The sequence below is a fragment of the Perissodus microlepis genome, chromosome 8, assembly GCF_051167445.1.
Source record: "Perissodus microlepis isolate ML-2025 ecotype Zambia chromosome 8, ASM5116744v1, whole genome shotgun sequence".
Classification (NCBI taxonomy): domain Eukaryota; kingdom Metazoa; phylum Chordata; class Actinopteri; order Cichliformes; family Cichlidae; genus Perissodus; species Perissodus microlepis.
Window position 1 is genome coordinate 4,632,493 of NC_140468.1, and position 25,959 is coordinate 4,658,451.

General features: G+C 41.2%; 2 protein-coding genes across 6 annotated transcripts in view; both read right to left on the bottom strand.

Moving 5' to 3' along the window:
* LOC146381184 (microtubule-associated protein tau-like) overlaps positions 1-25,959 on the bottom strand; it is a 38,686-nt gene that overhangs the window by 5,763 nt on the left and 6,964 nt on the right. Inside the window, exons 2-14 of one of the 5 annotated variants that reach the window (XM_084937100.1) lie at positions 21,524-21,656; positions 16,870-16,962; positions 16,199-16,270; positions 14,410-14,430; positions 9,854-9,882; positions 8,836-8,976; positions 8,508-8,568; positions 7,551-7,589; positions 7,074-7,327; positions 5,337-5,429; positions 3,477-3,569; positions 1,605-1,697; positions 369-450 (exon numbers count right to left, since the gene is read on the bottom strand). In XM_084937100.1, coding sequence (XP_084793226.1) covers positions 369-450; positions 1,605-1,697; positions 3,477-3,569; positions 5,337-5,429; positions 7,074-7,327; positions 7,551-7,589; positions 8,508-8,568; positions 8,836-8,976; positions 9,854-9,882; positions 14,410-14,430; positions 16,199-16,270; positions 16,870-16,962; positions 21,524-21,638 — 1,186 coding nt within the window. In that variant the 5' untranslated portion in view covers positions 21,639-21,656. The remainder of the gene's footprint in view (positions 1-368; positions 451-1,604; positions 1,698-3,476; positions 3,570-5,336; positions 5,430-7,073; positions 7,328-7,550; positions 7,590-8,507; positions 8,569-8,835; positions 8,977-9,853; positions 9,883-14,409; positions 14,431-16,198; positions 16,271-16,869; positions 16,963-21,523; positions 21,657-25,959) is intronic. The other 4 variants (XM_084937099.1, XM_084937098.1, XM_084937097.1 and 1 more) reach the window with 4 other exon arrangements.
* LOC146381185 (uncharacterized) lies at positions 9,892-14,400 on the bottom strand. Its single transcript, XM_084937101.1, has one exon. The coding sequence runs from the start codon at positions 11,136-11,138 to the stop codon at positions 10,263-10,265; it is 876 nt and encodes a 291-aa protein (XP_084793227.1). The 5' UTR covers positions 11,139-14,400; the 3' UTR covers positions 9,892-10,262.

Below are 25,959 nucleotides of genomic sequence, written 5' to 3' on the forward strand. Positions count from 1 at the left end.
TAACCAGTTTTTGTTAATATTAAGAAAACCATCATTAAAAAATGTTTTACTGAAATAATCACAGCTGCCTGAGACCTTCAAGCAGTGACCAGCTGACTGTTCCCACCCATCTGAAAATAAAAAAGGCAGACTGAGTGTTTGCCGTTCGGCTCTCCAAGCCGCTTTGCAACCCACCTCCACCCAAGCTTCTTTGGTTAATGCTTTTCATGGTATTCAGAGCAGAGGCATGAACATAAATTACTACGTGTGGTATTGCATTTACACTGAAGGTGGAGGAGACTTCTGCTACTAATTATATTGTCGTTATGTACTCTGTTCACAAAAGCTCGTCACCTAAAATTAAGCAGAAAGTTGGAATAATGTTTTACCCGGCTTGTGACGAATGTTGTCCTTCGAGCCACACTTAGATGTAACGTTGCTCAGATCGATCTTTTTGTGCACGATTTGAATCTGAGAGGAAAAAAAACAGCACAAACAGATTTTGAATGCAGACCAGCAGAGTCAGCAGCTCTGAAGTCGCCCTGCATGCAGCCACAGAGGAACTGATCCTATAAAACCGGCCTGTTAGTGAAACTGTTCCTGAAAGCAGGTTTAACGGTCTCTGAGTCGTACTTTAAAGTCGCGTTGGAGCTCTGTCTCTAAACGTGGGATCTTTTAGTGAATCAACACCTTTGTTTTTAGATAGGAGCGACTCAGTCAATAACATGAAATCAGATGATGATTTATGGGGGATTGTGTGGAGTCTTTAAATTTAAAGTTTCACTTGTTGCACGATGACCAATTATTTTTTAAATATGTATTAATAATAAATCTAGATTTCCGTCTTTCTCCTTATATTTACGGTACAACAAACTTGACTATAAAAACCTGCTTTCTGGAACCGGGTTATGGAAGGAAACACAGATTAACAGCACTGACTAACACACTGGATTAACAGTTAAAGTTTTAATCTGAGCGGTGCAACCTTACCCCAGTGCAGAAAAACGAGTGACCATCTTCTGCACTAACTGATAAAAGCTAGATTTCAGCAGCCATGCATCACCATGCATGGATAGATGATGTCACTCTTGGCTGTTTGTCTGCAAACACAGAGCGCTCAGTCTCTCTGCGAGCTGAGGTCACCTCAGTGTGGACGACAACAGGCACTGTTTGGTGGAGAAGCCGAGGACAGCAGGGCTCTTTGTTACCCGATCGGGACACTTTGAGGGGACAATTAGTTCACTTCACATCAAGGTTTTAGGAAATAAAAACGTCCACAAACAGGATTCATGCGTGTGGCTTCAGGGACAGATTTGAGGGCAAAGACTCAGAGTTATCGGGCTTACATGAGACGCAGAGCATTGCATAACATGGTAGATCCACTAAACTAAGAAGACTCTGATTTAGAAACTACGGAGCATCTAAACCAGTGAAAGAAAAGCGCTGGGAGGGCGGTTTAGTGCTGTTCTCGTATGAAATGCTCAGATCTGTTCACGAGTTCAGTAAAACTGTTAATGGGAGAAGTTGACAGGTCAGCGTTTGGGAGGTCAGAAGGGCTGGACACAGACGGGAGGATCTGTGCTCCTTTCTGAGGATGCGTTCAGTGGAAGCACACCTCTACTCACATTGCCACCACCAGGTACATGTTTTATATTATCTTTGGAGCCACACCGGGACTGCACACTGCTCAAGTCCAACTTCTTATCGAGAATTTGCACCTGGAAAGTTGATACATGGGGGTGAAAAAAACACAGTTATGGCGGAGAAAGCAAAGAGCTGCGAATGAAGACGATTACTGGAGAGGAAGATTAGATGTTGGAGGGACGAGTTTGAGGCTCAGGGGAGTGAGAGCTGACCGAGACCCTCGTGAGGAGATGTCCCCACATCGCCGCACTGGTGCTTTGAAGCCATTACAATCAGGTGAAGCATTTCAGAGGTTTTCAAACTGTACAGGGGAAACCATCAAGTTAGACCTCTGAGGGCCAAGTCATCATCGGAGATGACCCCAACTCTAACCTGGAGTAAAACTGGTTTTAATTTTATTTTCACCAAACTGAAAAAAATGAAACAATCAGAAAAAAGTTGAAGGTAACCCTGTGATGACTTTGACCGTACAGGGTTGAGACTTTTCATTAGCAAAAAAAACTAAAACGGTGTATGAAAGAGATCGATAAATACACAGAGAGATGACAGCACCAGTTATAAATGCAAGAATATGACACTCATCAGATACTTTTTTAGATAAATCTTCTTCAACTGCTCCTCACTGCAGGTATCCGTCATGGTTTGATGCTGTGTGGCAGGTTAGAACCAAACGACTCTCAGACGGAAAACCGGACTCAAAGCAGCAGCTTTATTTTCTGGGAAAAATAATCCATAAAATAAATGGAAAACAAACCCAAACTTGAAGATAGAAACTGGAAACTAAGACGTTAACACTGGGAGGCTAGAAAACCAGGAGCACGGAGGAAACACACAGAAACGAGAGGACAACACAGGGCTTAAATACACAAGGGAGTAACAAGGGAATGGGAAACAGGAGGGAAACACAGCTGGGACTAATCTGACATAACGAAACGGGGAGGAAGTAAAACCAATCACATGACAGCAACCCGATGCATTGAGGCATGTAGACATGGTGAAAGACCCGCTAAAGGCCATCAGACTGGGGGGAATAAAGGTGATTTAAGGGACTTTGAACATGGTGTGGTTGTTGGTGCTAGCAGAGCATTTGAGAATCTGTTCATCTTTTCCCCACACATCCATCTGTGGGTTCACAGAGAACTCTAAATGCACAACACGTCGAACCTTGAGGCAGATGGACTGTAATTAGACAAGAGAAGACTGAAGTCTCTGCTGCGACATTCAGATGGTAGGGTCAGAATGTGGCATAAACACCACGAAAGCACGGATCCATCCTGCCTCTCATGAACGGTTGAGGATGAACGAGGTGGTGTAACGGTGTGGAGGATGTTGCTCACCATCTCTGGCATCATAATCACAGGTACTTTGGAAAAGATCGAGATTATTTACCACGACTGCTCTTTTTACAGAATTTGTAAAAATGTATTCAACATTTCCTCTTTTTATTGAGAGGATGTGCTTGAACTTTAACTGAACTGATAAAGTTGTAGATTTAGTCGCGTCAGACTCTGAAAACCTCTGAAATCCTTCAGTCTGGATGGAGAAGTGCACAGGTGAGGGGGAGACTGTTAACCCTTTGAGTCACAGAGCAGCGAGGCTGCAGGGGGAGCCTGGCGTATTTGGGTCCATGTGACATTTTCAGTGCATAATCAGTTGATTCTGATGAGGTCAGGTGTGAGGTACCTGCTGATTTTCATAGAATGGCGCTACCGTAATGACAGGAAGTTGCTTTTTTTTTTGTAAAACAAGCTGAACTGCACTTGTAAATGATGCAACAGGCTTTGTAAATAATCCCTTTGCTTGTGCCTTTGTGGAATTAGTGGGACTTCTTTTAAAGCTACAGTCTCTCTCACCTTGCCTCCACCAGGCGTGTGCTTTAGGTTGTCTTTAGAACCGCAGCGAGATTGGACGTTACTTAAGTCCAGCTTCTTCTCGAGGATTTTGACCTGCAACAAGACAAAAAACAAGTAAATTCTTCAGGAAATAAAAGGAGAACAGCTGGGGGGAGAGAGTCAGCCCGAAAGGAGGAAGTGAGATGGTCAAAGAGATCTCGGCGTTAAAGCTGCCATCTGTAACTCTGCATATTTGTCACACTTCGAGGAAGTCGTCAGTTTTCTGACGACTTTAGTGGAGCAGATTGCAAAAATAGCGATGTTTTAATGCAGCTGCAGAGTTTCAAACAGATGTTTTAGCAAGGATATTAAAGTTAATTAAAACTTAATTAAGTGTAAAAAAAATCTCTTTAGAAACAGAAATATGAATAAAAAACAAAAAGCAACTAAGGAAATACACTGCACTCACAAAATTACTTAAATGAAAAAGAAATACTAAAAATTGTATTAATTTTTTTTTTTTAAATTGCTCAAATTTGTCAACATAACCAACTTGAGGAGGCTCTAGCTGTGTTAATGTTAACTGGGAGAGACAGAGCTATTTGTTAAATATCAGATCAATATAACAGTGTTTTTTTTCTGTGTTAAAAGCAAATCAAGAATCAGTTTAATGTTAAAGATGCCAGCTTTAGCTCAGTACATCACCAGTTTTCAGTGAAAGAATTAAAATCGTATAAAAACTTCAGTCTTATGTGCATAGACTGTATATAAATGATGGACGTAGCTTCTGAGTCTGAACAGTGAGCTGAATTAAACCTGCATTCTTTCTGTGTCCAGCAGAGGGCGACTCCTGTAGTAGCCAAAAGCAGTTTTTGTTAGGTACACCTGTCCTTCTGCTCATAATGCAATAACTAATTAGCCAATCATGTGGTAGCAACTCAATTCTTACGACTGAATGGACTCAACAGCTATTTTTTCTTAGATTTGAGCTTATTTTGCCATAAAGCATCGTCAGTCTGCTAATGCAGTCTGATTGGTCTGTTAGGTCTGTCTTACAGGCGTAGAGACTAGTTGGCAACCACCCGGCAACCACCTGGTTGTTACAGAAAACTGTGTATTCACCAACTGGTTGCTGGCTGATGCAAAAAAGGTTCTGCACCCACAACCTCCTTGTTATTGCTTTAGTTGCTAGCAGACTGCCGCAGTCACCCATAGTTTACACAGTAGAAGCCGACTTGTCTGTTTGTGGAGCCGTCGTGAAACTTGAAAAAGTGCATTACAAACAGTTTCAAAATAAAAGTTGTGCGTTTTGAAACACGCTGGTTGCAGCAGCAGGACAACTTTTACTGTGAAGGTAAAACATTTCTGGTTGGTGCAGACAAGTTGCCGTCTTTCATGCTAACTACAGGTGACAATCTGCTAATGACCAAAGCAATAAAAAGGTGGTTTCCAGTGCAGCACCATATACCTCTGGGACTGTCAACAAAGTCCAGTAGCGGTTACTGGAAAAGAAAGCTCGTGATTATACTGGTGGCTACGTCTAGGGCTGTCCTTCCTTGTGATCTGGAAGACGCTGCTGCGTGGCATACCGCAGTTCCTCAGCCAAAACTAAGGCGTCAAAGACCAAAACAAACAGCTGGAAGCTGTTAAACGGGACTCAGCCTACCAGGGTGAGTGATGCCACAGTGGCTACATCCATCTTTTATATGCAGTCCATGCCAATTACGGATTATTGAGCAGATTGTGTTTCCACATCCAGTCCACCTTCTGATTGGATCATTAGAGGAGAGCACTTTGCTTTTACCAGGAGTTAGTTTCTGATGGTCATAACTGCAGAGATACTCAAGAGTCTGGAGTTGAGTTCATCCCCCAGTTACTCACATTGCCGCCACCGGGTACATGTTTGATATTGTCTTTGGAGCCACACTTAGACAGCACATTACTAAAGTCCAACTTCTGATCAAGGATTTGTACCTGGAAAAGTGAAAATGTCAGCTTTTAGATTTAGAGTTTAGACGATGGCTTGATTTGATTAAAGAAGTGGGAAGAAACTCGTGCGGGAGTGTGACCGCATGCGGGGTTGGTGAGAGTCGATAATTCAAAGTGTGCATTGGTCTTCACTTCTTCTCATTTCTTTACTTGTCCAACACTGGCAGGAACCAAAGACTGATTTTTCAGCTCTTCTATCATCTACCAGAATAAAGACTTTCTAGTTTGAACACTGAATGGAGCTGAATTATTTATCTTGGTCCATAAATATCACAACACGTGATACTTTTGAGTTTCATCAGTAAAACATCGGACACGTGACTGCACCCTGAATAAAATTAGACCAAAGACCTGCATGGCTTTAGCTAAAATAAACCTCTAGCGTCTCACACACACACACACACACACACACACACCGACATCACACTGCAGACTACACTCGACACACTGAGCTGCAGACTGGAGTTTTACTTCCACAAACATTTCTTAGAGACACGGCTGCCCCGGGAAGATTAGAGCTAAATAATATTGAAATAAAAAAAATAACAACAATAATAAAAGATCTATTTTTAAAAAAAGTTACATTGTGTCCTTATCAAAACTAACTTGATTAAAATAATCTTTAGTGTATTTTTCTGTTGAGACCTGAGGTGTGCGGATTATTGTGAGTCAGCTGCCTGACTTGTGTTTGTATAGTAACACCTGAACTTCTGAAATCTCACCCTGACAAATCATCATCATCTAGTCTTCTTCTTTCGGTTCCTCTTTTTAGGGTCACCACTCAGACCACCTGCCTCATCCCAGCATCCTCTTTTCCCACTTACCTTCACTACATCCTCCTTACATCTTCACTGTTACACCTTCTCCCTCACCTGTCTGTGCTCTTCTCTCAAAGTTAAACTAACTAGTTATTCTGTGTGCTCTTCATTCTCTTCATAGCTGCCGTCCCCTGAAATAATGCCCTATATGTAATAATGCAAGTAACAATGGAGCAAGTAAAAAACTAAATGAGCAAATCCACTCTGGAAACAAACATGACAGGGAAAAGGTAGCTGGAAGGAACAACAAAGGGTTCAGGGCCTTCTGTGTTGGTATTAAAACTCAAGCATGTAAAATGACCGAGTGGGGTCATCAGATTTTACACAAAACTGATTTGCAGTTTTTAAGAGGTGCTTCTCAGACCTGAAACCTGGACAAAACCTGAACTTCCTGCCTGATCTCATCACGTTATTGTGCAGAAATATCAGCTGATTCTGAGGAACTTTTTCTCAGATTTAATCGTTTTTATAACTGTAATGACTCTCGAGGCTCTCGGTCTGTTAGCCACAGTTCACTGCAAAACATCACGTTTAATCACAATGCAGCGATTAAAAGAAGAAGAAATGATGTTAAAACAGCTTTGTGGCTATCCGCGATACACCAATAGGCCAAAATGAAACGCTGCAGAAACAGAGGGACACATTTGTGGCAGGAAAAGGTTTTATGATTAAAAACCCACATTGGCACATAGAAATATACGCCTGGATCGTAGACGACTCCACTCGGTCACGTGAATGTTAAAACTCTGATCTGCAAAATCAGTGGGCAGTGTTCTGTGAGGGGGTGTGTTCAGAGTATTTCCCGGGTTACCTTTCCCCCTCCGGGCTGATGCTTGATGTTTTCTGTGGAGCCGATCTTGGACCTGACGTTCTTCAGGTCTGGCAGCGGCGCGGCGGCGGCCAGAGGAGCCGGTGGACGGCTCTTCAGCGAGCCCGGGGATTTGGGAGTGGAGCGAACCACAGCCACCTTCTTCACTTTGTTGGCATCAGCCCCTGACTTTGCAGAATTTGATTGGCTACCGGGGGATTTGGGAGTGCCGGGGCTGCTCTGTCCACTCCTGGCATCTAGAGGAACCAGAGAAATTATAAGTTAGGAGGAGTGTGATGAGTCATGCATGTAGAAGAAACCATTAAAAAATAATAAAAAATAAAGCATACTAGGAGCTCTACTGGCTAAAAGCTGACCGAGTTTGATCCAGAAACAGCAGATCAGACCGTGGCATTGTGGCCATGCAAGGCTGGAGGCGATTTCTAATCATTTGCTTTATTTGATTTGATTTTTTTTTACCTTTTTCATTTTTTGGAGTGAGGGATTTGTCGGCACGAGCTAGATCACAGAAAATATAACACATCATTACCGCGTACTCCAAAAATACGGAAGCCTATATTAAAGTAATAATTTAAAAATGAGCTTTAAGAGCAGACTAAATAATTATTTTACCCGTTAGGCGGCATTCTTTCTTTGAAGAGTTTCTCTGCACAGCTGTTTAGCCACCGACACAATTTCTGTTTTTCATTCACTTTGTTGCTTTTGGATTTTGGGGGGAGATTATTTCATGCCTGTTTCTGTGATTTAGTAAAGAATAATGACATTTCTGCTGGTACATAAATCACATTTATGCAAAGAGTCCACTGATTCTTGGTTAGATGTGGGCAGTTTCCTAACCACAGATCCAGTCACACAGAGACTGGTCAGCGACCTCTACCAGCTGGTTTGCATGTGGTTGCTGGAGGTCGCAGGGAGTTGTGAGGTACTTAAAACCTGCTTGTACCTTCTGAGATGGTGAGGCACAAGCACTACAGCCTGCGTTGCAGACAGCTCGGTGTCTATCAGGGACTACAAGTGACTGCAGCAATCTGCAAGCAACCAAAGCAACTACCACTAGGAACCTCTAACAACCACTCCCAGCCAGTCGGCGAACACATATTTTCCAGATGGATGGATCTCGATCAATCAGGATTTGGCCCAGAAGCTGATATCCAGCAGAGAATTACAGAAGGTGTGAATAAGAAGGGTCAACACTGTGAATATTGACTCTCTGCATAAAGAAATTACCGAAATATTTAACTGAAAAGGGCAATCACAGTCTGCAAACTAAAAGTAAATTTACAGCCAAACCCCTTTTGCTGTAAAAATGAGCATGTTTCAGGTTTAAATTATATGGCTAATACAGTCCGCTTTAGGCTTCCATACTAAAATCAGTAAAATAAAAGTTGAGTTTAGCACAAAGTCCTCGGCTCGTACCTGGTTGAGCTGCAGTTCTGGTAGAAGTTTTGGCCCCTGGAGTCTGAGACTTTGCACCGCTCTGAAAGTCACCACAACACTATTTTAGTTTCCAGCAGAGAGACGTCTTGGAGATGGTTGAATGCAGTAACATTGCACACTAATCAGTGAGGAATTGATGAGTCGTTTCTTCATATAATGTTCGGTGATAATAGAGGGAGGAATCAGGTTCCAGTCCATGTTTTTCTTTGACCTTTTCAAACAAGATTCAGTCAGCAAGTGTGAAGAAAACTGAGCGAGTCAGTCGGCTCACGTCTGAGCTCTAAGCTGCATTCAGACCTGTACTTACTCCAGGCTGCCTGGGCCCTGTGCTGCTGACTTTAATGGGGATCGAGCTGTGGCCATTTCGGGAGGATGCGGGTGATTTGGCGCCCTTGGCGGTTATGGACGGTCTTTGAGGGGAAGAGGTCGGTGTGGTGGCAGTTTGAGTCTTTTTCATGAAGAGGAAGAAATGAATGAAAAACAAAAGGTCGAATGACAATGACCACAAAACAAAAGAATGATTAAAAATAACTGAAAGATGATAAAAATAAAGGATTTTTTTTATGACATGAATAAAATGTTCTGGTTTATTATAACTTGGATCTTGTTTTTACACAAACACATGAAGTGCCAAGAGAGGGGATAGTCCTAATAAGGTCATCTCAGGCACAGAAGCCCCACCTCCCTGCTGTTTAGATAGGGCGTCCAATCCAATTTATTATTATTATTATACTTGGAAGTTCAAGGGGGTGTGCTATTGGGCAAATCAGGCAGGTGCATGAACCAGCTTTTATAGAGTCGTTGGTTCAAGTTGAGAGGCATCATCCTGGGAAATGAGGCCAGTGCCTAAAAACTGCCATTCCTCCTGTGGCCACTTGAGACTTGCTCCAAATGTGAGTGATTCTCCGTAGACTTGCATGTTAAAATGTCCAACACAGGCAGATGTAGCTGCTAGCTGCTTATTATGAATCACCTCCACTAATTGGAGTCCAGCAGGTTTTTGATATTGGTGCTTTTGCAGCATTTTGATGGGATTATCTAATATATAAATATTATAGTTTGCAGTGTTTGTGCTCCAGTTTGAGCTAAACTGCAGTATTTTCTTAGTCTGATAATAAAACAGTAATTACTGAGAGCTCAACACTGTCGCTGGAAGGAGTTCAGTTAAATGTTGAATATATGTGATAGACATGGGTAATAATATGTCGTGTTTGTTAACTAAAGAAAATAAAACCAAAGGTTTTAATAAACCAGAATATTTCACAACAACTAAAAGGCGTAAAGAAATGAGCGACTGAACCTAAAAAATGCCGTTGGTGACGTACCTTATCTCCGTTATCCATCACTCCTTGAGCTATAGAAAAGAAATAGAAGCAAACTTTAGATTTTGGCACCTTTTTTTAAAAGCTTAATATCTATATTATTTTTTCATATCCACCCAAGTGCAATAAGTTAAGACTTTTGCTTCCATGAGCGTGCCAGAATGCATTCTCATGGAAAGTGAAATGAGTGATGTTGGGTATGCAGCATGCAAGAAAACACATAAAACAAAAAGGTGGAGTTTTTTTTAGGGCTGCATAACCAGCAAAGTGAGCAGAGATGGAGAGATGAAAGAAAAAAGCTAAAGTGGGGGGAGGGAGGTCGACAAGCTTCTCCTCGGGTCAAAGTTAACGTCCATAGAAACACTTCGGAGGGAGAGTGCTGCATAACACAGAGCAGAAGCTGCGTTGGAAATCAAAGGAGTGGAAGGAGTGAACTGAAGAGGACTGGTTCTGAACTGGTGAACATGACAGCACACAGACCTTTGAAAACAGCGACCGGCACCAAAGACTTTCTGGCTCGGGTGCTTTGGGGGGGCGTTTTCTGGAGCTCGGCGGTGCCGGTGGTCTGAGCCACACCGCTCCTCATCTCTGAGTCATTAGAAATGTCAGGCTTTGAATAGCTGGCTGTATGTAACGATGAGTCACCGCTGTTTTCAGCTGCCGTGTCACATGGCAATTTGTTAAAAAGGCGCTGCTTCTTGGAAAGGTCTTCATAATGGGAATCGGAGCTAGACTGGAGCGCACTTTGCGTATGAGGAGCCCGGGGTGTTTCTGACGTGATATTTTGGCTTCCGGAGTCACCGAGGGGCTTCGGAGCTGCTCCTTCAGCAGTCAGTCCATCGTTTGTTTCTTCAGAAATGAGCTCCTCGCCCTGAGGAACACACAAGTTTCTGTCCCCAATGGATGTCAGGTCCTCCAAAGCCGTGCTGCGGACTAAAGACATTCCAGAGAGGTTGCTCATTTCACTGAGGCACTCGGAGGCGTCGAGACTGATGGCCCTCTGAGGATCTGCAGCTCCTGCCCACTCAGGGCTCCCCCTGCTGGCCTGCATGTCCCGTTTAATCTCTGCCCCGCAGCTGAGGTCTTCAGAGACCCACGAAGACTCACTTAGCCTCTTCCCACACTCTCCCACTGCTTTGCTTCCTGGGTCCAGAGAGCAGGAAGCTCCCATGAAGTCAACGCCCTTCCCAGCGTCTCCGTGCAGATCGGACTCTGCAAATCCAAACTCACCGCGGACTCCAGAACCAGGCCTCGCTAATTTGTTTGGAAAGCAGATTAATGGTGACATTCACAGCAGCACTTGTTATCCATCTCCCCAATGAAACAAAAAAAAAAGAAAGTGGAGAAGTGATGAAGGAAAATAAAAGACTGTTTGATTACCCAGAACAAACACCAGACACTCAGAGAGCTGTGAGCGGTGATGATGCAACACAACAAACCCAGAAGTGATTAAAGGTGGAAAAGTGTGAGTTCACATGAAAACAAAATAAAAAATAATGCATCACAGTTGGGTGTCAGACGGAGAGATGATGCATTCCAGTGAACACAACACACAGACCAGTGATTTATGCTGTTACAGAATAAGTGATTAAAATGTGATGTAAAGCCTTTCTGAGCTGACTCTAGCAGTGCAAAAATAACGTATCCCACCCCACAACGGACCTCTAAGTACACACACGAGTCTGGAGTGTTTCACAAGAATATATTTGGACATTAATATTGTACAGTTATGCAAAAATGAATCATTAAATGATCACACAAAGAAGCAAATTTCCAAATCCTGACATTAAATGATAAAAACCTTAAACAGTTATGTAGTTAAATACATGTATTATTATACTATAAATTATTTTTTCCTTAAACATATAGAATTATCCATTAACTTATTTGATTTATATTTAATTGTTATTTTAAGTAGTAGGATGAGCCACTGGATTCAGGGATGCCAGGTCATGATGGAGAGCGGACCACAGAGTCTTTATTATCAGGGACTGTTGCTAAAGCAGGTTTAGCCCAGTGCAGAGCTGTTTCTATTCAGTTTCATTTACAGGATCATGTTTCAGTTGAAGATGTGTCATTTTTCTATTTCTAGTTTGATTTTTCTTTAGTTGGCTGCACTGCATCCAACACACTGAGCCACGGTTGTGAAGAAAGGAATAAATATTTATTTCTGCCTCCACCAGTCGGTCAACCTTCATAGTGACCTTGAGCCCGAGGACAGTTTGAGGGAAGACTCACTAGGCGATCACTGTGTGCAAGTTTCGTTAAAATATGACGAATACTCTGAGCCTAGAAGAAACATTTGCAAATTTGGACACCTTGCTGTGGCACGAGGTCATCAGTCCTTCAGCTGAATTAGCCAAAAACGTCATAAATTCCTTCGACTTTGATACAATACGGAGGCTATCCGTGTACACCGACGGGTCAGGACTACGTTTACAGTATCTGGTCAAACGGTCAATATCAGAAAAACAATTCATTATAACACACTTTCCCTTTAAACTGAAAATAATGTTCAATTCCAGGAATCTCAAATTGAAAACTGCAGATGCTGAAATCTAAAAAAAAAAAAAATAGAAAATATAAAAAATGTAAAAACTGAATAATAATGATTAAAAAAGTGCTTTACTGTTTCTTATTGTTACCGTTATGGGTGAGGGTTAGTGCCGTTTTAAAACTATAGAAATACTCTAAAAATAAAATAATAAAAAAATAATAACTTGTGCTAAATTATTATATTTACATATTGCACAAGTTTGTTGTTTTGAACTTTTAAAATGATGCTTGGTGTAAGGTTTAGATGGAGGCAGATGATCTGCCGACCCTTACAGGAATCAGAAGAAGAAGGTGGTGTTTTTAACCTTTAATCCATAAACGCATCATTAAAGGAAACTGATGCAGAAATGTTAAAGATTTGCGTGTTTTACCATTTAAATAAACTGAAGTGACTGATTACATCTGAATTCAGGTGGAACACTCCAGACTCTTTAATATAGTAGCAGGAAAATCAGAAACTGTGGTCAGAGGTTTACATATGCAGACATGGATGCTGTGGTGATTTCAGCCTTATAATTATTTCCTTGAACTGTTTCTTTTCGAGAGGTGGAATGATTGTACAACATACATGTTTAAGGACTTGGGTAACATGAGTTTGAATATAAAATATTTAAATTATTTTAATATTTTATATTTTTAATTTTATGAATTAAAAATATGAAATTGTAGACACAAGCTCAGATATACATATACATACATCCACTTAAATCTTTGAATTAATGGTGTTGAAGGTTCTAATTTGACAAAGCAGAGGTCCATTAACTTCTCATTAGTGACTGTGATTGATTACAGCTGGTAGTTCTTCTTTGCAGCATTTGGAAGTTAGAAAGGTCCTTGGAGCCATTTCTAAAAAACTGCAGTTTTAAGATCAGCAGTTTGAACAACTGCATGAAAGTAAAAGTTATCCTGTCGCTGCTTTGCTGAGGAAGACCCAAACTGTCATCGTCAAATGAGAGTAAACTGGTTAGGATGTTCAGGAACAACCACCAAGGCTCAAGCCTGCCATGAAACTGCCTGAACACCAGCATGGCTGATCACAGTGAAGATGCCAAAACAAGAAAGCCCTCCAAAAATCCAAAATCCAATGCTCCAAAATCAACACCAACACCTTCAAGCTTGACTGAAATTTGAGACTTCCCCTTTACGGCGAAGCCAAATGCCTTCTGGAGAAAAGCCTGATGATCAGCCGAGACAAAGATTGAGCTGTTTGGTCACCATGATGTTTGGAGCACAGGTGAGGCTTTCAAGCCTATGCACACCGTACCAACTGTCATGGTGGTGGTACCATCAAACAAAGTGGATGGAATAATGAAGAAGAAGGACTATTCAATTCAATTGTATTTATATAGCACCAAATCACAAAAAAATTCGTCTCAAGGTGATTTATACTGTAAGGTAAAGACCCTACAATAAAGACTATACACATATAAACTAATGGCCTCCCCAAAGCACCGACCTTAACGCTTTGATTTGAAAATTTGTGGATTACGATTAAAAGTCGAGTATGTGCCAGGAAACCAACAGTGGGCAAATGTCCAGACAGAATTATGCCAACAGGCTTGTTGATGGATACAAAAAACATCCGGCCGAGTTGCAACTCGCTAAGGGACTTTTAAACTGATATTAGTGGGAGTGAACCTATCATTTTGACCATGTGTGGCTTAAAGAAAATCAAAAAAACTTTATTTGTTTTTGTTTTTTAAAGTCAATAAAGATGTATGTTGCACAATCATTCAACCCTGGAGAAAAAAACTGTTTGAAGAAATCATTAAAAGCCCAAAATTACCACAATATTCATGCGTGTCTGTAAACTTCTGACAACAACTGTATAGAATAGAGGATCCGTTTAATTTAACACTATATGGAACATACTAAAACACAACAGAGTGATCAGCTGCTTCCTTTCTGAGGTTGCTTTCATTGCACCTAGGCTCATTCATATCTATCTCCTGCAGTAAATAAATACTGTCTACGTGCAATCAATAAAACATACAACAGCCTACCTGTTGAAGACGCTCCTGCTGCTGATGGAACATAATGAGACAGATGGAAAAGATAGAGAGCTCAGTCAGTAATGGCTCTCTGTCACTCGTGTGTGATTAATACACTCACCCGGTGCAAACGAATCAATAAAAGCTTGCATACAGCATGTCTTCAGTCAAAGCAGAAAGCCCACAGCAAATACAGGTTAGATAAAGACATCATTCAAAATCATAAAGATGGATAAGCAGGCTTTTATTTTCTTGCCTCGTGCAGCAGTACCACACTGAACGCTGCTCTGTGTGGTACTTGAGCTGTTTTTAACATTACCCTGGCTTTCCCCGCAACCGTGCATCTGTTTAACAGATCACAGGACTCCTAAATCTGCCTGTGGTCTGGACGTTCCTTTCATTCTGAAATAGCCAGGATGTAACCATCTTTTTGTTTAAAAAAAGGGGGACATGTTTGCCTCTCGAGCTTACGATCATGTTGCAGTTCTGGAAGGGGCCGCATGTATAACCGTCTGAAAGTAAGCATAGGAAGAAAAAAGCAAAGCCAAAACAGAAACCCAGAAACTCTGTTTTCCAGTGAAGATGCTGAAAGAAACGCAGAAACATACAGAGCAGCAGCAGGAAGCTTTGGTCACTTTGAAAAATACACTTATCAGCTTTCTTCTGTGAGAGTTATCTAAGAATAAGTAGTCATAAAGGTGTCCTTTGGCGTCAGTGACGACTCACCATCAGCTTTTATGTCATTTTACAGCGTGCAAGGTTGAGCAGGGCGACTTTTAACCAAAATTATTACCCTTCTCTAAACCTCACCAAGTAGTTTTTGTGCCTAAAACTAACCAACTAACCAAACAATGTGAGAAAGCGAAAGAAAATGGATATGAAAAACAAAATCCACAGAAAAAAGTGAAGCTTGCAACAATCTTAACAACACTGGAGGAATTTCTGAGAATAACCAGAGTGTCTAATGGTCTGGGAAGAACGGGCTGAAACACTAACACTGTTCTCACGTCTGTACACGCAAAATAAAGACAATATTAGCTACAGTCAACCAGCTTAGCATATAATGAGCAATGTTATAATGGGTAACAGAGACAACTAGCTGACAAAGTCATATATTTTTAAATTTGTTTTACTGCCGTGTCTCTTAATGCATATCTGTGGAGACAGAAGGTCAGTCCACTATTAAATTCATTAGAACTCCCCGAATTTTCAATTTGGTATCTATTTCGGATGGAATTTTCCTTTTTTTTTCTCTTCCCAAAATGCGATACCAACTTTGGTCTCCTGCATGCACTCAACCTCAAATTTTGTGAGCATTTCAAATGTGAATGAAGTCGACCTCTTCTGTAGTCTCAACCGGTCTGATTCGGCCGGAGGTTTCTTCCTGTTAAAAGGGAGTTTTTCCTTCCCACTGTCACCAAAGTGCTTGTCATAGGGGGTCTCTGTATGTATTATTTTAGGGTCTACCTTACAATATAAAGCGCCTTGAGGTGACTGTTGTTGTGATTTGGTGCTATATAAATAAAATTGAATTGAATTGTAGTTCACATGAGAGAACCTTCTTTTAATAAATGAGTGTTAGAGGACATGTCAGGGGGCCTCCTGCTTCCACTAAATATATAACCCACATAAACAAGTGGAGTCTCATGCTAAGCTAAGCTAAACTAACAGCTGTAGCTGCACATCTCATCGAGTAAGTGTATTTCTCAAAATGTCCTGCTATTCTTTTAACGATGCTGGGGAAACAAAAGGAAGCACGAGCAGCAGAAAAGAGGCAGCAGCTCAGCGTCTGGAGGCGTACCAAGTTGCCCCTCATCTTTGCTCATGGTGCTCTCTGTATCTTCAGCTCCTGCTTTCTCTGCAGGCGCCTCTGCTGTTGGATAAATGGATCTCAGTCAAACATCAACAGGAATTGTTAAAGTCTAATCTGACACTTCATCAGGTTCACACAGCTCAGGCTAATGTTGTGTTTACTACCACACGTCAGCAGCTTCAGAAGCTGTTAAAGAGATCAAGGAGGTTTTTCAGTCCGATGACTTCCCACCTCGCTTCGCTTTGGAAAAGCTGTCAGTCTCAGTATTTATGATCAAAGCCTGCTCGACCCCGGCTGGAGTGACGCTACTGTGGCCACATCTTACAGGCACAGAGGGGCATTGTTTTCCATGTTAGTCACTGATCTGTTCATGTTCGCTGGCTCTTATTGCACTCTGTGTGGTAACAACACAACTCGCTGTAGAATCAGGCAAATCAAAAGGTTTTAGCAAGAAAACTCAAACTTGAATCATAAAAGGCTAGAGTTAGGGAGCAAAAGAAAACCAGCAAACCAAGACGAGCGTTTCTCTCAATAGAGCTCTAAATGAAGAAGATAAATCAAGTGATGATTTGCACACAAACTGAACCATGCTAAATAAGAGCTAAAACACGGGTTAAGCTGCAGCTCAGGCTTCATGTCAGAAGTGCAGGCAGGCGTACCAGGCTGCGCCTCGTCATCACAGTGGCTGCTGTCTGGCTGAGAGAGCTCAGACACAGAATTCACCCCATTTTCACTGAGTGCTGCTTCATCCTCTGCAAATCAAAGGTAAACTGGAGGTCAAAGCTGAGGTAATCGTGACAGAAACTTGGAAAAAACCAACCACACACGCTGCTTAGAGGTCAACTGTGAAGCAGAATTCAAAATGGTTAAAAGGCATCAGCGGCAGTCTGACATTTAAACCCAGAACCATGAAAAGTCTTCAGTCGGCTCTGTTTAAGGAGGTAACACATTTATTCACAGTCTACTCACCTTAAAACAATAAATACTGAACTACAGCAGAGCTACTGCCTCGATTTTCCAAAAAGCAAGACTATTTCTGGAATGATGCATTTAGACAGCATCGCCAGCCTCAGTTTGACTGAGGGCTACACGGCAGATTTGGATTATATTAAGGTCCGGTTTAGAACGCTAGACATATATTTCCTGGATTATACTGTTGTGTGTTCATCAGGTCATCCTCACATACAATCTGCTTCATGTAAAGACTTCAGCAAATCAACAAAAATCCAGACAGCCTAGACGTTTACCCCATTTTGTTAGTCACAAGTATCAGCAGTGTTGAGGGAGCAGATAAAAAGTTATTTAAAAAAACAATAGCCTAAAATTTTTGTGTTTTATTAATGAATTATTTTTAATAAATAAAAGTCTGGCAGTCAGTTTAGGTTGTATTTGGTGCCCTTGTTTTGCTGTACACCACTTACAGGATATCAGACTATCTTAAATTAATTAGATCATTTAATTAGATAATTATGTTTTTCAGATTTTGAGACTAACAAATTTTAACGGGAAGGTTGTTTCGTGTCTGCAGCATCCAGACACAGTGGGGATGTGTCACCAAGGCAACCAAAAAATGACTCGGACGGTGTCTCTGCTACGAGCTGCAACCAAAAAGGAAAATCTTCACGCTGTGTACGTCGACGTGAATCAACACACCCGAGAGCAGTAATCAGAAGCACAACTCTATTGTATTTTACTAAATTCTATCCTGGAGTTGGTTTTTATGAGAATGTCTTTTCTTGTAATGATGAGATGTTTTTAATAATAATGAGGGGATAAATGGAGACTGACTCTAAATATCTAAATATTTACCAATTATGAAACAATAATTTAATGTAGAGATTGAGAATCTTCCCTGTTTATAATATGATCTACTTACTTTACTATAAAATTACAAAAACCTCCAGATCTGTAACAACTTTGTGATACTGACATCCAGTAATGTAACTTAGAAAAGCCTCTAAATATCCAAATTATGAGATTTTAACTCATTTTTATGAGACAATAAATTACAGGACAGGCTCTTGTGATTTTATCAGAATAATGAACTCTTTATGATTTCTCTTAATTGTTATTTATGTCATGCTGCTGTAATTCAGTAATTCTGAAATAAATCAACATTATGGGATTAATTATGAAACTCTGTTTATAATCTCTTAATTATCTAATTTTATAATTGTTATTACAATAATATTTATGAGGCATTAGATCAGGAAAGTCTCTAACTCTCTTAATTATGACATTTTAAACCCATAACTATGAGATTACAGTTGAAAACAAAATTCTTAAAACACTAAATTATCTCTTGTTTGTATCGCACGTCCTTGCAGATCAATAGATACAGTTTTGAAAGCTCTAATTTTGTATGCATCACTCCAAAGAACTAAGCAAAGCACCTCTAAAGCATCAGATGGCTATCCTAAACTAACTAATCTCACTTTACAAATACGTCACTTTCCACACACCACATCTGCTGCTTAAAGGGATACTCACTTTGTGTTTCACTGCTGATACATGTGTTGTTTACCCCTGCAGATGGACCTGACTCTGTGCGCTGCTTCCTGTTAGCACATAAGATGATGGGAAATGGAAACGGGGAGAACGAATGCACTAGTGAGGGCTGCAAACTGGGGAAAGCTAGGCTACGTACTAATTAGCCATGTGGTTGATTTGGGTAGATTAAAAAAAAAGGGGGAGAACACATTGCTGAGAGGTCTGACACTGATTATTCGCTCTGTGACGAATAAATCTGTCCAAACACAGTGAAGCAAACACGATGCATCTTTAGCCATTTATCTGCTCTCCGTTTACGTTTCAGTCATCAAATGGAGCTTTCTGAAAATGCTTTCTGTGCTGCGTTAAAGGCCCGATTGTTTATGGACTGAATTGCGAGCGAACAGTGGCGCTGGATGGAGACGGGGCTCTTTCTCAGGGGTCTGACCCAGATGCCCGGATTACAGAGCACAGTGCAGCTGCAGTCGAGCATGTCTTCTATCCATTATGTAAGAGATTAAAACAAAGCTCTGTAGAAACTCAGGAGCTCGGCCTCCACCCAGACGACAGTGAAATTTGGTTTAACTCTACATTTAAATTCTTCTCTTTGACATTCTTTGATGTCTATTCTAGGATTAAAGCTTTAATTAGAAACCCTTTACCTGTGAGCCCCAAACACAGCTAATACATGCATTTCATACGTTGTTAAAACACATTAAATTGTAGTTTAATGTAATAATTAATATAAAGCATTTAAATCCTCTAATGAAGACAAACTGGATTTTACAATTTGGCATCTGTGTTTAATTAAGATGTCATAATCTGTTTATAAAACAGCCTCTTTCCATCAGTGCTACAAAGGAAAACGACAAATCATTTACTCCAGGCTTTTATATGCTTATAAATGCTAAATAGGTAAGAGACTTACTGTTTAAAAAATCACATAATAAAAGTGTTTATTGCACAAAAGAGCAAAACTGTTTATTCTTTAGCACAAAATTTCAAACATTTATATTTAAATATTAAAATATTTTACATAATTTCCACTCAAACATGCTGTAATTTCAGAGACATTTTTACAGTTCGCTATAATTAGCAGCTAGCTCAGTCTATGTGATGTGATCATAGTTTGATTACAGCCTGCTAACGGCTCTGCTCCTATTTATCCACATGTAGCATTTAGCCTCAGTGTTAGCAGTGACGCAGTGATCAATCAGTCAGTTTTATTACCGGGTGGGATCATGGTGGCTACGTCCATCATTGATCCCTTTTCAGGAAGCTGTTATTAAGGTGGAACAAGGATGATAATACCTCAGAGGTTTTATTGTTGTGGGCACCTCACAAACCTTTAGAGCTTAACTGCAGATGAAGAGCAGTTGACAACAAGTACGAATTTAGCATTTTTCACATTTCATAATCAGACGGATTTTTGTTGCTGGTGTACAAAATGAGTTTGTACTTCTGTAGGTCAGTTTTCATCAGACTAATAATATATAAGTCTTCGGGTATATTCAGAGACAACACGCTCTCACTCCCAAAGCGTAACATTTTACGCTAGGTGACAAATCGTCAACATATTATGTTTTCAGCTACCCACCACGTTCCTAAATGACGACCTCGGAAAAATGAGGAAATATGAGAACCGTATGGATTCAATCTACACATGTTCGCTCTTTTTCTTCAAATCGCTTAGAAACACGCTATTTAACATCATTAAAGTCCTGGTTAAGGTCAGGAAAAAGGTTAGGTTTAGGGCTGGAATACAGGGCTGGAACGTCTATTACGGTGGGAGCGTCATTGCACTGGATTTCGGCCATAACCCGCCGCGTACCATAAGAACGCCGAAGGTCTCCTTTCGCGTTCCTCAGGACGTGACAAAACGTCGGCATGTTACGCCTCGGGAGTGAGAACGGGCTGTCAGAGAACGTATGGTACACAGCAGCACTGGACACTCGACTGTGAGCCTCAGTGCAGGTGGACAACGGAGGGAAAATATGGAATGATATTAAAATGATTCATATTACACTGATTTTTACTTAAAGTTCAACTTAGCTAAGTTTTTACAGTTAATTATTTGTGGTAATAAAAGTAAGTGATAAAAAGGTGGTGATAGATCATCGATGGGCCTCTCCTGTTCCTACAGTCTGAGCTGAACATATAAAGCCCTCACACGAGCTGATCCCGGATATTAAACCAAAACCAACACGATGGCTCACTTGCACAGTTTTTGACAAAAACCACATTTATACAAAAAAGTTGCCGTTGTCTTAATTTTTTCCTTAAAAATAATACTTTTTCAAGAGTTTCCAGAGGTGTTGTATCACGTTGGATCCCCCTGATTGCATAAAGTAACCCGCTCTATGCTTTTATACTGATGAAGAGTGGGGTCATGTAATTTCCTGTCTTCCCTCTACTAGAGGGGCAGCTAGCTACGATCAATGAGAAGCGTGGAATTGACAGATTCTTTGGACGTGCACCATCAGATAATCTCTCGTATCCTTGGAAACTGAACATGCGTAGGTCTAACAGCACAAAAATAGCATCATCTGTACTCGTGCTGTGAGAAATAATGGTTTGCAGACAGAAGAAAAGAAAGCTGCTCATTGTTTAATCCGAATCATCTGCCAACCAAAGTGCAGCAACATCTCACAGCTCTCTGTCATCAGACTGATTTCAGACCCACCAGTGGAGCTCAGAGGATTCACAAGGTGAGCTGAAGCTGGAAAAAGATCTCATTAAAGACACTTTCTGTTCATTTTTAGTGAGTTTGCATTTGTGTGTTGGATCCTATTTTGCTTCCAGACTGTATTTCTAATGTCTGACCTTTCATTTTGACTCCGTTCTCCTGGTGGTGCTGATCCTTGATGGTCATGTTGGCTAAGGAGCTGCTCATGGTGTCTCCAGAACTGTAGCTGTTCGCGTTGTTCACGTACTCCATTGCCAGTCGCGGGTCGGGCTGCAGGAAGAAAAAGCAAATTAATGAAGTACTGAAGGTCCAGGGTGTGTCACGTTACACATGTCAGCTGAAAGTAGCTGACAAGCAAGAAAATGGCTGTAATGATGGCGCACTTAACAGACACTTTGTCTTCCGGCCTGCAGAACATGCCCGTCACCACAGAATGTAAACAGACACTGTGCCTGTGAAAACCTTGTTATTTATACATCCTGACGTGGGGTCAGTGCTTCAGGTTACAGCCTCACAGACAAAAATAGTGCCCTCTGCCCATGTGCACGCTGTCCTCGCTGTGACAGGGCTGCACTTCCTAAACACCCACTGACTAACTGCAACAACAAGTGCAGCCACGTCTCAGCCGTGACAGTCAGGTCATCAGGATGCAAACGCACCCCCTTGTACAACACAACACTGACACGCTCCTTCAACCGCCGAGATGTGAATTGCGTCCAATCTCATAAAAAGAGGATTACATGTCAGATTAAACCAGAGCCTCTGGTTACATCAGCGCTTTTCAGCTTGAATCATATTTTTTCCCTCTCCTCTGACACAAACACACACACGCAGACAGTGTGGACAGCTTATGCCGTAATCAGTCTGTGCATCCAAACTGCATGCCCCGAGTTTGTTTGGTGATGCAGATTTGGCAGCTTCTGGCCTTCGGTTTCGCCCTCATGTCTACTTTGGCACATAAACATGACACTTTAATCTCTGAGATGTACAATACAGCTTAAAGCGGCTATTATAGTAGCACATAAAATTGTCAAAGTAGTCACGGAAATAAAACTGCAAGTGCAAAAACTGCTGCTTCTAACTCAGTGAGGGAAAGTGGATTTCCTCAAGAATGAAAGTGAAAGTTTGACCCATTTAATGCTTTATCCTTCTGGGATTTTCTCTGTTACTGCATTTATTCAGCCGATACAGTTACTCGTTACTTTACAGATTAAGATTTATACATGAAAATACTATGAGCAGCTTATAAAATCATAATAACCTCATGAACGCTTATTAAAAAAAAAAAAAAAGAAAAACCTGCTCCATCTTCTGCTGCCCTTACTTTAGCTCGATGCTACCGAAATGTCCAGACCTCGCTCACACCAACCACCTCCCCCCAGGTCTTTCTGGGAGGTTCTGCCCACAGATGTAAGTTAGCTGAGAGACAGAGTGTCTCTATGTCCTGGATCTGCTGCAGGGCCTCCTCCTCATCTAAACACATCGCCCAAGAGTTGTTCAGGAGCATGCCAGCCGCATACGGAAACACCTGAACTCTCTGCTTTTACTGAAAACAAATCTCACGAATTCCTGTGACGCCACCTGATGCAAACGTCGTCTAAAGAGCAGCAGCGCCTGAACTGTTGCTATAGTTACCCCACCCTATAAAACCCACCCTAAAGGCACGCTCAGCCCAGCTATGCGACCTTCCCTCTGTGTACCTTCATGTCTCCTGACCTTGGGTGTTTAAACAGCGCTCCACATTCAGCACAGATGACAGAAAAGGGACAAGGTGGAAACAAGATCAGGCTTAAGCACCACAGAGAGGCTCGTTTTCACAAAGAAGCTCGATTCTCCTCATAGTTCAATTGCACAGAGAATTCATCCAATCACCTGCTGTGAGTTCGTCAAAGCCTGATAGATATTGTCTGTAAAGGTTCTCAGTCATCCAGGTCATCGTAGTGACTTGTGAATAGTGAGTATTTCCAGCAGAAGAAATGAGGCAAAATAAAGTGTGGCACTCACTTCTATAGAGGAATAATATCTATCAGCTTGGAAAGAAAAGCATCTGGACTTCTTTAAGTTTCTTGTAGACGTTTCACCTCTCAACCGGAAAGCTTCTTCAATTCTAAGAGCAAATGTGGAGAGTCCCCAATTTTAAGCCCAAGGTGTGAAAACGGGCATGGGTTACTGAGGTCAATCCTGGGCCATTTGACCTCAGTAAATCACATGATAGAGTGGGGCTAGGTTTCACACAGGGTTCACCCACACCAGTTTTCACACCTTGGCTCATGTGATTACACAGAGGATCAATACGGGGTCCATGACCCTCTTGGGGACACTCCCATAGGGCTTAAAATCTGGGGCTCTCCACATTTGCTCTTAGAACTGAAGAAGCTTGGCTTTCTTTAAGTTATTAAAAACTCGGCCATGTGGAGCTGAGCTACCCAGATAAGTCATTTATACACCCACGACGTAGCTGTTATGTTCATTACCGAATAACTAGGATAAACCTTGTTATAGGACAAAAACAGGAGAGATGGTTCAACAAAAAGAGTCACTAATGTGTGTGATGTATACACAGTAGGCTTAGTGTTTACAGTTTAACATTGAAGGGCTACTTAAACTGTTGTAGCTCACTGCCAGGGGTCCGTTCTTCGTACCTCGCTAAGTAAGTTAGCTGGATTTGATTGTTGACGATTTCGTGTGATCTTGGATCGTTCGGTTCTCCGAAGCTCATCCGGGACTTGCTGTCATAGCAACAGATCCGTAAGCGTAAACCTGCTTGGGAGCAGGCTTACTTTATGTAAACAGGATTAGATCGCGGCCACTCAGGTATGTCCGCTTCATTTATACGAAAGCAACAGCGATATTTTTCCACTGTTTTTCCATAAATAACTATTATCAATGTAACTAAAGATAATGCAGTATTTGATTCTTTTATTGATTTCATACAGATACATACAGGTCATTTCCTAAAAAAAGGGAAATGTACTATTAATCATTCTATTTCATGTATTTGATTATTTCAGATGTAATTCATATTTTAGAGTAGTAATAGTAAATTACTTCGTGTAATCAAGATGACAGACCACGGCTATAAAAGCGAAGGTGGATTTGGGAAGTCTGTCGCAGCCATGTCCTGTCCGTTTGTACGCGAGCAACCCATTGCGGAAGGTGCAAGATTGATAAGGAGAGTTTTCAGAATTCAGCATATATTGCGGGATAGACAGGATCCTTTAGCTCAGTGCGACAGTGTGCTCATAGAGAAATATCGATTTTCCCGTGAGGGTATTATTTACTTAACCAACTTGTTGACGAGGGGGTGCAGGACCACCACCTGTCTTGTTTTGCTCTGCCCTTTTCTTGGTTGCTGTTATAAACAAACAAACAGATTATTTCAGGGTCTCTTTTCAAGAGACTAAAAGCAATATAAGTGATAAATATTACCATTCTGTAGAATATTCTTATATTTCACTTTTACTTGTTCCCATGTTCTAGTGGGTCCTGTTGGGGCTCTAATGTGAAAGAGGATATAATGTAATATAATATAATATGATATAATATAATATAATATAATATGATATAATATAATATAATATAATAAATTTACCCTACCGCCTACTGGTGTTGGCCAGAGGGGCCGATGGCGCGATATGTCAGCCTCGCTTCTGTCAGTCTGCCCCAGGGCAGCTGTGGCTACAACCGTAGCTGCCTCCACCAGTGTGTGAATGTGAGAGTGAATGAATAGTGGCATTGTAAAGCGCTTTGGGTGCCTTGAAAAGCGCTATATAAATCCAATCCATTATTATTATTATTATTATTAAATTACTTACGAGTTTAATTTGTCAGCAACTTTCTGCCAGCCCTCTCTCCTTGCTTTTGCAGCCTTTGCAGTGTTCCCTTGCGTTTTAATTAAACTCTGAAACTCCTGAAATCCCTCAATCAAGAGTTCTTGCTCTGCTGCCCAAAAATACTGAGCGCGCTCCTTCGACATTTTCGCCGACCAATCAAAGGGTTGCCGATCAATGTTTCTACTATCGATGCGTAGCCCCTTTTAAGCCACCCAGTGATCTCACATTACTTCATCCAGCTATACTAATCGTCAACAACAGGTGTGTTCGGAGAACCGGAATAGCGAGCTCAAAGTTGGCGCGATGATTTGATCTTGGATGTGTCATTTGATCTTGGATGTAGTAAGCGAGGTACGAAGAACGGACCCCAGGAGAGAGAAAAGGTGGATGTCAGCTGGAGCCATCCAAAGGCCCAATCCAAAGAGGGCAAACTCTAATGGGCCAATCACAGGACTCCACCTGTCTCAGCATTAAACACAGACTCACACACTGTCTGGAGAAGCACACCTTACTTTTTCATGTCAACATTAGCCAAGTTGTTGCCATTTCACTCAGCTGTACAGTGGATAAGCTGGTTTCTCAGCTACAGCTACTTTGAGTAGTCAAATTGAATAGAAAAGCGCCAGCCTGTTTATTTGTACTTTAATGATAACAACAACTACATGGATTAAAAACAGTTTTATTCTGACAAAAAAACTCATTAACATAGGAGGAGGTCCTAATACATTATATCAGTGTGT